This window comes from Trachypithecus francoisi, unplaced genomic scaffold, assembly GCF_009764315.1.
Source record: "Trachypithecus francoisi isolate TF-2019V2 unplaced genomic scaffold, Tfra_2.0 Contig00090, whole genome shotgun sequence".
NCBI classification, from domain to species: Eukaryota; Metazoa; Chordata; class Mammalia; order Primates; family Cercopithecidae; genus Trachypithecus; species Trachypithecus francoisi.
Window position 1 is genome coordinate 1,342,888 of NW_022680471.1, and position 12,316 is coordinate 1,355,203.

Consider the following 12,316-nt stretch of genomic DNA (forward strand, 5'->3'; position numbering starts at 1 on the left):
CTGTAAACCCCACACCCTCTCTCCCTGTGCATTCAGTGCCATTGTCACTTGCAGAGAACAGGAAATAAGCAGTTGAATGTTTTGAAGGGCTCCTTGAAGAGCTATCATTTTTATAAGAAGTATAGTGGTCCCCACTTCTCCGCAGATGTGTCTCAAGACCCCAGTAGACTCCTGAAACTGTAGACAGGACTGAAGCCTGTACGTGCTGGTATTTTTCCTGTAAGTACATTCCTATGTAAAGTTTAACTTATAATTAGACACAGTAAGAGATTAACAACAGTCACTAATAATAAAATAAGAGTGACTTGAGCGCAAGCACTGTGATGCTGCGACCATCTATCTGGTCACCAAGGCAACTGCTAACGGGCCAGCGGCATCTGCAGCGTGGATGGTTCACACCCCGGGCTGGACGGCGCACGATTTCATCACACTCCTCAGAACAGCATCCAATTTAAAGTCTGGAAGTGTTTATTTCTGGAATTTTTCATTTAGTATCTTCAGATCACGCTTAACAGTGGGTAACTGAAACCTCTGAAAGTGAAACCTCAGATAAGGGGACCTGCTATAATGAAATAAATATGTAATTTCCTTTCTGATATTTCCCACAGCTTTCTCACAAGAAACACACATGGCTCATTGATTATGGGAAGGGTAATGGTAAAGAAAATCGCAGCATAAAATAACTTCTAAGTAGATTTTTGTCTTTGCGATCGTAAGCTGCTAAATCAGTGTATTACTTTTGTTGCGCTCCTTCGTCAGTTGGTTGGGGTCCTGCAGAATTGCCAGTGCATCCCTGTAACCACTCAGGCCTGGGCTGGGCCGCGTCGGCACTGAGTCCGAGCTCCCTGAAGACTGCTTTCTTCTCCCTCCAGCTGGAACGTGGTGGGCATCCAGGGATCCCTGCTCAGCATTTTCGTGGAGCCCATTTATTTCTCGAGCATCATCCTGGGCAGCCTCTACCATGGGGACCACCTTTCCAGGGCCATGTACCAGCGGATCTCCAACATAGAGGACCTGCCACCTCTCTACACCCTCAACAAGCCTTTGCTCAGTGGCAAGTATCTCTGGAGTGTGCTGCTTTAATCTCTGTCTTGATTTTGTAATGTTTTCATCCTCATGAATGAAAAAAACACCACCTGAGCTGCTCTGTGGCTATCAGAAGAACATGAGAGTCCTTCTAAAGGGACCCAAGGTGATGTTTCTGGGTCTCTCCGGGCCTTGTCTCTAGGGCCTTTTAAGTGAGTCCCTTTGCAAGATTAATCTCCTTTACCAATCACAAACCTAGCCGTTCATAGAGGAATTGATGGTCTCACACCTGTCATCCCAACACTTTGGGAGGCCAAGGCTAGTGGATTGCTTGAGCCCAGAATTTCAAGACCAGCCTGGGAAACATGGCAAAAGCCTGTCTCTACAAAAATACAAAAAAATCAGCCAGATGAGGTGGGGCACGCCTATGGTCCCAGCTACTTGGGAGGCTGAGGTGGGAGGATCACCTGAGCCCAGGAGGTCAAGGTTGCAGTGAGCCAAGATTGTACCACTGCACTCCAGCCTGGGCAACAGAGTGAGAGCCTGTCTTAAAAAAAAAAGAAAGAAATGAAAAGAATTAAGTTATGACTGGACTGGGCAGCTGTCTCTTTTCCTCAGTCAGGCAGTGTGTTCATTCCTGTCTCAGCAGCAGAGTCTTACAGACACTGAAAATTATGTCAGCATTGGCTTTCCCAGACTAACCCTGAGCCAGGTCTCCTGGACGTTTACGCTGTCTTGGAGCCACCAGGGTGTCCACAGTGATGAGCTGCCTAGAGCCTGCCCTGGGCTCCCTGGAGAGGCCCTGCTGGCTCCGAGAGGTGGTGACAGGAGTAACCAGGGGCGCCAATGGCAGGCAGAGGTTGCCTCCCTGGTGTCTGCACTACCCTCGATGCCCTTCATTGCTGGTTTTCTTTTTTCTTTTTTTAGAATTTCAGTGGCTAACAGTAAAGTGAACAGGAACTTTTGAATTCAAAGGTCCTAACTTCTAAGCTCACCTTTATTTAAAAGGACACAGTTAAGGTATTTTTATCTTTTTAAATGTATAATTTTACTACTTTTTTAAAAGCTCAAAACTAAAACCATAATCCTAACCTGAAACACATTTATTTTGTGGGGGGTGTGCGTGTGTGTGACGTTTATTTTGGGGGGGGTGTGCGGGTGTGTGTGCTGCCTTGTTTTCTAGTGCTTGGCTACTAGCACGCCTTTTATTTGAGAAAAAGCAGTGTGGAATTTTATTTAAGCATGGCTGTCAGAGCACATGAAGGAGGCAGGGATGGGGAAAAACAGTTGTCTTGAATTAAATTTACAGCTCCCTAACTTAACCATTGTGTTTTAAGAAAAACGAAATAGACAGATCAAACCTGATGGTAGGTAAGTTGAAATTGTAGCACCAATCAATGTCTTTTGAAGTATTTTGTTGTGTGTTGGTGTGTGAATTTCTCACGATTCCAGAAATTTCCCTCTTGGTTCTCTATCTTCTGTAGTTGAGGGAAGAGTGCTTTAATTTTAGCTGTCCCTCATCTTTTATATGCATAGATACTTAAAACATTGCATGTGGAATATGGGACCCATAGGTGATACTCAAAAATAGTTGTTAATTAGGGCCTCGTTGAATAGTGCTGTCTAAGCAATATCTCATCCATAACTAAAATCTGCAAAGGCAGAATCATTTTGCTAAAGAAATTTTCTAAGATATTGAAAGTGGAGCTCATTTATAAAAGCCAGTGTATTTTTATCATATTTCACTTATGTGAAAAGCATTTATATCTGTTAAAAGACCTTGAAAAATAGTGTCTGCAAGATAGAGACTTCGGAGTTACTGATGCTACTGTTTATCCTTTCCTCCTCAATATCTTCTCTAATTTTTTTTTTTTTTTTTTTTTTTTTTTGAGACAGAGTCTTGCTCTATTGCCCAGGCTAGAGTGCAGTGGCACGATCTTGGCTCACTGCAACCTCTGCTTCCCAGGTTCAAGCAGTTGTCCTGCCTCAGCCTCCCAAGTAGCTGGGATTACAGGCATGTGCCACCACGCCCAGCTAATTTTTGTATTTTTAGTAGAGACAGGGTTTCACCATGTTGGCCAGGCTGGTCTTGAATTCCTGACCTCAGGTGATCTGCCCACCTCAGGGTCCCAAAGTGTTAGGATTACAGGGTGAGCCACCGTGCCTGGCCTCCATCATCTCTAATCTTAATAGCCTAAAGCACATAACCAGACCTCTCCCCTGGTCCCTGCTGTAGGGGGCTGTGCCGGCTGATTCAGCAACAGCAGAGAGAGCCTGGGTCGGAGCCGTGAGGCTGCCCCTGCGTCGGCTCTGTCTCCTTGGCAGCTTCTGTGTCTTGGGTTCTTCATACGCCCAGTGGCAGGGTGCCCCTTGCAATCCTTCTGGACAAATGTGCCACTGTCCTATGAAAATAAAAGGACACCACATAAGCTGCAGGAGGCAGAACGTGACTCCAATGCTGAGCCAGTAAACAATGTCACTCTAGCACCAACATCTATTTCAAAATGCAGACTAGTTGAAGTATCTTGTTTTTGGTCAATGCTTTATTTTGGAAATGGGTTTTTGTTGTTGTTTCCCTGAAGAGAGTTCAGATGAGCAAAGCAAGTAGCTTTGGAGAAGACACCTTTAGACCAGGACTCCTGTGAATCAGCAGGACCGCGTAGCAGGAAACTAGGTGAGCCAGGGGATGGAGCAGGATGGGAGGGCAGATGCTTCTGCTTCAGAATTGAAGTTGAAAGCAAGTAATGCCGTGGGTGTTACTGGAGACAAAAGGAACCAAATGAGAAAAATCTGGAGAGGCAAATGGTGATGTCGTAATAGATTTGGGAGGTCACACTCTTTAAAAATGGGTCCCCAAGCAAAGCCCTCAAAACTTTATTAAAAGGAAAGTCTTACATTTAACAAATGACCTGGAAAGAGGAGCTACCAGGACATTGGCCCCTTGCTGTGCATCTGCACTGTGCATCACAGCTCATGTTGTGTTTGTTATACTTTGTCACCTCACATTTTATTATAAGGGTCATTCCCGTGTTAAAAAGAGAGCAAGGTATGATGGTGCCTAGTGAATTGTAGCGTCTTTAGGGAGGAGCAAAAATGGATATAAATGAATACAAAGAAAAGATTACCTGAAACCAGGAGCAAATCAAAGTAAAAATGTAGGGATAGGGTGTTTCTTTCTCTTAAAAAAAATAATGCTGTCAGGATTGAAGTGAGAAGAATTTAATTTTCATTTCAGCCTGAACACTAGTTTTACTTTCAGAAAGGTTCTTGGTGCCAAGCTGTGAAACTTTTGCCTTTGTGGGTATGCACACTTGGTACCCTTGCTTAGCACTGTGGAAATGGAAGTCCCTTGAGTTTTCTTTCGAATGAGTTTCACATCCAGCACTTGCAAGCTGGACAGTTCCAGCTTCTAATTTATGTCCATTGATCCCCTGAGTGTGAGCTCCTCAGCTGGCCCAGTTTTTTGTCCAAGGCTCACTAAGAGAACCTAAGAAGAAGGAGCAGGGTGCCCAAATGCCCCATGTGATGGCTCTGGGGATCTTGTTGACAGCCTGCTCTGGGGTCATCCGACAAGGCTCCCTATCCTACCGGTTTTCGTGTTGAACGTTGGCACAAAACGTTAAACAAGGCTGCTTGATGGGGGTAGGGTCCTCGTGAACAGCTTGCATTTCAGTATCTCTGGGAGGACAGCACAGGCACACGAGGGGGCTGGCATCAGGCCCAGGTGTGTGGCGGGAAGGAGGCAGGTGCCTGCGGAGCTGCTGTCCATCCAAGACCATTCAACATCATGGGCTGGAAGAGCAAGGCAAGCTGGTTTAATGAGGCCCTGGCTGAAGTGAGAGAGAAGGAGCATCACTGTGAGAGTGTGTGAGAGCGTGTGTGTGCATAAGTGCATGTGTGTTTATGTGTGTGTGCGTGTATGTGCTTGTGAATGCGAGTGTGTATGTGTGTGCGTGTGTGTGAGTGGGTGTGAGTGTGTGTGAGTGTGTGTGTGTATGCATATTCTCCAGGTAAGAGTGTTCATCGGGGTTGTGGGAAAGAGGTATCAGTAATGTCAGTTTCCTCCTTGCCCTGGTTTCTAGGAGGAGTGAACATGCCATGAGTCATTGTAAAAGAGAATGACCACCAAGCTTGGCTCCAAGTACAGAATCATTCTTTTCAGCTGACAATTTTTCTTTCCATTTTACTTTCTGTTTTCCTCCCCTTTACTTTTGCTGGACTGATTAAATTGTCTTTCCCCTTTCTTCCCACTGGTGATTTGGAAGTTCTAAACCTTATTTCTATTCTGACCAGTGGTTACCCCAATTTTTTAAAATAAATATGTTTAAATCACTTTGAAAAAATGTTGGCATCAAGAATTAATATTTGTAAAGATCCAAACTTGGGAAAAGGTGAAATATTGGGCTCATTTTTATTCCACACTCTTCCCATCCTCGTCTTCCTAGATTCTGATGACATCATCTTGAGTTTTGGAAACTCATTTACTACTGTGCTTTTTCTTTAAAAGCCTTTCTTAATGAGTCACACAGCCACATGGTCAACAGTTGTTCAGATGAAAATGTAAGGGCTCCTGGTTTCTCTCCTAACCAGTTTTCTGTAGCCATTGCCCCTGCCCTTAACTCCACATCCAGATTTATTTTTCACTTTGCTGGAATACATCCTTAATTGGGGTGACAGGGTGATTTCTTGGTTGGCTGTTTTTGTTTGATTTTTGGAGAAAAGGCCTGTGTGCTGCCCTAGATCTTGACTTTACCTGGCCCTCGTCTGTGCGCCAGGTGGACTGGGGACTGCGGATGTCTGGGCTTGGTCCTTCTCCCAAGGACACGTCAAGACCTCCATGGTCACCCTTTGTCACAGAGCCAGTTTGAGTTTCTTTCCTTTCTAGAAGGTACCCCCTTGTTTTCTCTCTGTTAGCATTAAATTTATCTATTTTCCTTAAAATTCAGAAATTTCAACAGATTAAGCCTAGGTGTGTGGCTAGTTTGTTGGGGTTTCTTCCTACTTACTACCCTGAACCCTCTGATCTCAATTGTTGACTCTTCACTTCCGAGAAATGTCCTTCCATCGTGTCACTTCTGCTAGAAGCATCTTCTCTGCCCTCTCTGTTGTCCCTGAAAGTGCTGCTGAGCAGAAGTCATAGTCCTGCAACTGGTGTCTCTTCTCTCATCTGATGTGCTTTTTTGACTGCACTGCATTCTAAGAGAATGCCTGACTTCTCTGTCACCATCTCAAGAGTGAACTGTTTTCCCTGCAGAGCAGGCTCCCCAGGAGCTCATGCCTGGCCCACTTCCCTGCACCACAGCTGCCACATGGCTCCCTCTCTTGCTCTAGTTCTCCTTTCTGGGAGAGTGACTCCATTTGGGGCTCCTCATCTCTGTTGGGTTTTCAGTGGCTGCGTTTGGGGTTCCTCATGTCTGTTGGGTGTTCAGTTCTCCTTTTGCATACTGCGAGAACAACTTTCTAGTGATTGGAACTGTCTAGAAAAGAGTTTCCTAAAAGGAATTAAGCTCCCCTGACTGAAAGTGTTCAGGTTGGAATTGGATGGAGATTGTTGTTATGGACATGGTGACGGGATCTGGCTGAAAGGATTAACCCACATGACCTCCAAGTGTCTTCTAAACTCGAGATCCTATGGAGTGCAGTTTGCTTGTTTTTAAATTCTCTGTGTGGATGACTGTAATGGTACAGTACAGTTACCTATTGTATCAATCACACCTTTGAAGGTTTTTAAAAATAATGATTGTTATACTTCACTGACTGCCATCCTCCGGCCATTTCCCAGGCGTGCATGTGCTCAAGTCGGGAGCCAGATTCTTACATACGTCCCTGAGTCCACGCCGCAGCCCTGTGGGCCGGGCCCGCCGTCACCCTTCACAGTGGAAGCAGCCGCAGCTGGCAAACACCACAGGACTTGCAGCTCACAGCTGTGTTCCACTGTCCATAGGACAAGTACTGCTTGAACCCACATCCGATCTTTCACCACCCCAAGGCTTGCCTCCTATGGAGGACAGAGAGGGCATGAGAGTGCCTTGGGGCTCCCCCAGGAGCTGCTTCAGGAAAAGGAGGAGCTGGCAGGATCTCTGTGAGCCTCTCAGCCCCACTCCACCTGCTGCTCACCTTCATCCACATCCAGTTAGCATCTCCTGCCCATGCAACTCTCTGGACATGAGCCCACCTCACTCAGGACCACAGCTCTGGGGCTCCTTCTACAGCAGGTGTTTTAAAACCCTGTGGTCTCCTTTGAGAAAGGAGTGTTATTTGGCCAGAGGTCCTCTGTGTAAAGCCCTTGGCACTTGGCTGGGGTTAGTGGACAACCAAGACAAGGCATGTGCGAGCTGGCAGAGGAAGCCTGAGAGCAGCGCTGGGGAATGGGCTGGAAGGGCGAGAAGAACCCAGCCATCTTGCTCTGTATGGATTCTCATGGAGTGTGTTCATTTCTCTGTCAGCTCAAAGGACTGCCCTTCTTAAGACAATCACAGTGAAAGGCTCCAAGGTGCTCTGCTCTCAGCGTAAATGGCAGGTTGGTTTTGGACCTAGAGGGGCTCAGAGGCTCCCCGCTGTGTTGCGTGGCCTGTATCGTCCTCACTGGGGGGAGGCGCTGTGCAGAGTTTTCCTTACACTGTAACTCATGCCCAGGTCTTGACTATTTCTTATTTGCAGAATAGAGGCCGCTTTCAGTCAAGATTGTAAATACACATTTTCCTTGACCCACTAATAAATGTCTAATAGTTTCTATAACATGAACCCATAATAACCCTAAAATATCTATTGTTAATCATTATGTATATCATTCATCTTTGATTACCCTACCATGTGAGGAACCTATTGGAAAATACCTTTAGGGTAGAAATAAGAAAAAACATCAATGCCAGTTCTTCTGAGTTTTTTAATTATAGCAGTTATTAGACCAATTCACAGTTTCTCTGTATTTTTGCTTTAAAAGCTCTGATTCAGCACACTTAATTTACAACAACAGAGGGATTCTCATTACCAGCCAAGTTGTTCTTGCTTTTATTGGTTTCTGCACCACGGCCTGGGATTAACTCATTACCCTAGTTCCCTCTCTGCAGCCCGGAAAGATAAGCATCTCACTGGTGTCAGCCCTCACACTGCATTGGCCTCAGGGACTCGTAGAAGGATACGCTTATGACCATTTAGGGGCTTTCTGCCCCAGAAAAAGCATAGGGTTAGTATTGGAAGCGTGGGCTATTTTCTTTTTGCCTTATTTCCTCCATTTTTGTTTCAAGGTGGGACTTGATTTAACTTAAAATATAAAAAATGTTTTGTACTATTAGGATCTTACACTTTTTGTTAATTAATCATTTAGTGAAAAATATTGTCATTCTAAGGTTTAAGTATCATTCAACAGTAATCCTTTATTTTGATGAGAAGTAATGGAATTGCCAAGGAAGATAATATAAGCATTATCCATTTGTTTATGGAAGATTCAATTCCATTATGGTCAGAGATTCCCCAACAGTTTAACTGGATACCTACTCTTCTAGCCATTCCCCCGCAAAAGAAATCCTTCCAGATTCTGTCTGCTTGAAGCGTGTGGCCTTGAACATGCTCCTGGGGCTGCTGCCTTTACAGAGTGACAGCTCAGGGACCTGCAGGAACTCAGAACATGCAGGCAGATGCTGGAAGTAGGGCGGGTGTGCTGGTCACAGCCACCGAAGACCTCAGTTCCACTGGCAAAACTGTGCCACAGGAGAAACCTGAGCGTGTGCTAAAAACCAGCCCAGCAGCAATCAGTAAATGCAGGAACAGTGACCTCAGGAAGACACGAGGCTTCTACCAGTGCCTGTGGTGAGGCCAGCCCAGCCCTGTGTGTGGTTAGGGCACACCTGACTGACCACCCCGACAAGCAGGGAAGGACGGTGCTGGAACTCGGAGTTCTTGGGATGAGGACATGGTCTTGGCTGATTGTTTTCCTTCAGACCTTCTGCAGAATTGAATGCACATCAAAGAAACAAGCAGAAGAAACCATGCCAGCTGCTTGTATTAAATAAAAATATTTTACTTACAAACTTGGATTATCAAACTTATGAGGAAAATAAACAACACAAAAGAGAAAGATCTATATTACAACATAGAACAACTGAGAGAAAGCAGAAACAATTTAGAAAACAGAAGAGAAAGAAGTAATGATAAACCTTATTTGTATGTTATTTAGTAAGTGCTGAAATCTAATATTAATTTGAAGGTCTAGAAAATATTCCATTTTTTTCAGTGTGCATTGGGCATGGTTCTAGGTGTTGGGATTTTGCAGTAAACAGGACAAACAAAACCTCTTCCTTATGGAGCTTTTGCTCTGATGAGGGTAGGGGGACGGTGAGGTCAAATAAATCTCAGGTAACTTGGAACAGAAAGGCAGAATTATGAGAAAAACCTTCAGAGATGTGGAAAGTTATTCAGAAGGCCCAATGTTTGTTTAATAGCATTTCAAAAATAGGAAGTAGGGAGGAGGAAATAACAGAAGAAAATTCCTCAGTACAGAGGAAAACACAAGTATTGGAATTAAGTGGACACACTGAATACTGAGCAGGATTAACGAGAAAAGTCCATGCCCAGTATATCCCGTTGGAATTTGAGAACACCAAGGACAAAGAGAAGATCCTAAAAGCTTCTAAGTTAGCTGCAATACGTTAGAGATTTATATAACCCTTACCAGGACACCGGAAGTAGAACAGAGTGATGAGATGACTTTCTGGTTCTAAAGAGAAAATATTTTTATTGTGGAATTTCCTACCCAATCAAGCATTGGGACAAAGTGGTAATTTTTAGATAGTCAAGGAAGAGAAAACTTGAATTTAAGAAAGAATACCTTATAAATCCAAAGTACAATTGAAAAGGATAATTCAGCAGCAAGCCTGAAAAGTAACTTCCAAATTAAAAGAGAGACTCATATTAAACAACACTAAAAAGAATATTTTTAGAAGAAGATGAATTTATTTTTAATGAATAGCCTAACTGAGAAGCTGAATGCTCTGAATGGTAGGGTGAAAGCAAACACTTCTTTTGTGGACAAAAAAAAAAGTAAAGGAGAGTGGAAACTCCAGGGAACATAAAAAAGCTATTCAGGAAAGGAATGGCTCAGACATGAAGCAAACAAAACTAAGGCATGATTTTGAACAATTCTTGAGAGACAGAACAAAGAGACTCCCGTATAAGTTTGTGCTTGGAGGGGTGTACTGAGGAGCACAGGCTTGGTGGTGGTGTCCTGTTTCTCCTGCAAAGTATGTCACTTTTAAAATGTGAAAATAAAAAAGCAAAAACTTTTCTAATTATTAGATCAGACGAGAAACCAGAACTTAAACTACTGACTGCTTAGAATACACATATCAAAAAGGTGAATTGGAGCCCCACTTACCTTTAGGAGATCATGGCCTTGAATGAATAGAAAAAAATAAGTGAATTAAGCCTTTCTTTTCCAAAATTGGGAGGGAAAGCAACAACAAAGCTAAAGAGGAAATAAAGGAAGAAGGACGGAAATAGAAGTGAGAAAGAGAGAGGGGAGGAGGAAGGAAAGAGGAAAAAAGATTAAAATTAGTAAAACTGGCCAGGCATGGTGGCTCACACCTGTAATCCCAGCACTTTTTGGGGCTGAGGGAGGCAGATAACCCGAGGTCAGGATTTCGAGACCAGCCTGGCCAATATGGTGAACCCCATCTCTACTAAAAATACAAAAAAATTAGCTGGGCATGGTGGTGGGCGCCTGTAATCCCAGCTACTCAGGAGACTGAGGCAGGAGAATTGCTTGAACCCAGGAGACGGAGGTTGCAGTGAGCCAAGATCATGCCACTGCACTTCAGCCTGAGTGACAGAGCAAGATTCTATCTTAAAAAAAAAAAAAAAAAATTAGTAAAACTAAGAGGCATTGACTTCAAAGAACAATCAAACAGATCTACCACTGCCAGCGCTATCTAATTAATATCAGATAAAACAAAAGTAACCAAGTGGAAATTGAGGGCTACCCGCAGATGGGGAGGAGGGTACAGTCCCACTCCTTATTGCAGTTTCCCTGTCCAGGAGGTCAACCAAGGTTGGAAAATACTATAGTACTTAGAGCACATTCACATGACTTTTACTACAGTATATTCTTATAATTGTTCTATTTTATTATTAGTTATTGTTATCAATCTCTTATTCCTATTTATAAATTAAACTGTATCATAGGTATGTATGTAGAAAAAGAAAACAGTTATATAGGATTTGGTCCTATCTGTGGTTTCAGGCATTCAGTGGGGGTCCTGGAATGTATCAAGATTTCAAAAGAATTCTTTGTTCATCTCTGATACTTATAAATTTGAAACTGTCAACAACAACAAAGAAAGAATAAGAAAATGTAAATTATCGAAGTTAACCCAAAAAGAAATACAATATATAGCAAAGGAAATTTCCAGGGAAGACATTGTAAAGGTTGTCCACAAATTACCTTCCAGCAAATTCCCAGATGGTTTAATCTATCCAAGAACATGTAATTCTACCTCTGTATAAACTTTCCGGGCCATGGAAAAGAGCAATTGACCTAATCCAAATACCAAAACTGGACAAAATGCAAATAAAAACCACAGAATTACCTATGACTATAGATGCAAGACTCCTAAATGAAATACTATAAAATCAAATTTAGCAATATGCCCAGGAACCTAAGTATAGTTTCATTTTATACCTGTTAATATAGTTTATCCATGAGAAGGTTATCAGAAAGGATCCATAACATCTCAGTGCTTTACAGAAGTCAGCATGTGTTCGTTAATATGTATGCTCACCATGCATATGTGTGTATACACTGAAGGAGTATGCATTAAAATGGCAAAGCTCATCTAGGAAGGAAGGATTGTTTTGGGAGGGTTTAAGATTCTTTAGAGTCTTTAAGAATTACTCAGCCAGGCATGGTGGCTCATGCCTATAATTCTAGTGCTCTTCTGAGGCTGAGATGGGAGGATCACTTGAGGCCAGGAGACCATCCTGGGCAACATAGCAAGACCCCATCTGTTAAAAAAAAAAAAAAAAACTAGCTGGGTGTGGTGGCATGAGCCTGTAGAGGTGGGAGGATTGCTTGAGCCCAGGAGTTCCAGATTGTAGTAAGCTATGATTGTGCCACTGCTTACCAGCCTGGATGACAGAGCAAGACCCTTTTTCTTAAAAAAAAAAAAAAAAAAAAAGTGGAAAGACTCATGAAGGATTTTTTGTTGCTTTTTTTTTTTTTTTTAAGACAGTGGCCAGGGTCCTACCCAAAACCTACCCAATCAGAATCTCAGAGGTGGGATTCAGTGTGCTTATT

General features: G+C 43.3%; 1 protein-coding gene across 10 annotated transcripts in view; it reads left to right on the forward strand.

Annotated features, from left to right (window-relative positions):
• Window positions 1-12,316, forward strand: part of ADARB1 (adenosine deaminase RNA specific B1) — a 140,063-nt gene that overhangs the window by 115,331 nt on the left and 12,416 nt on the right. For all 10 annotated transcript variants that reach the window (XM_033235219.1, XM_033235144.1, XM_033235482.1 and 7 more), the window contains one exon: window positions 873-1,054. In XM_033235219.1, coding sequence (XP_033091110.1) covers window positions 873-1,054 — 182 coding nt within the window. The remainder of the gene's footprint in view (window positions 1-872; window positions 1,055-12,316) is intronic.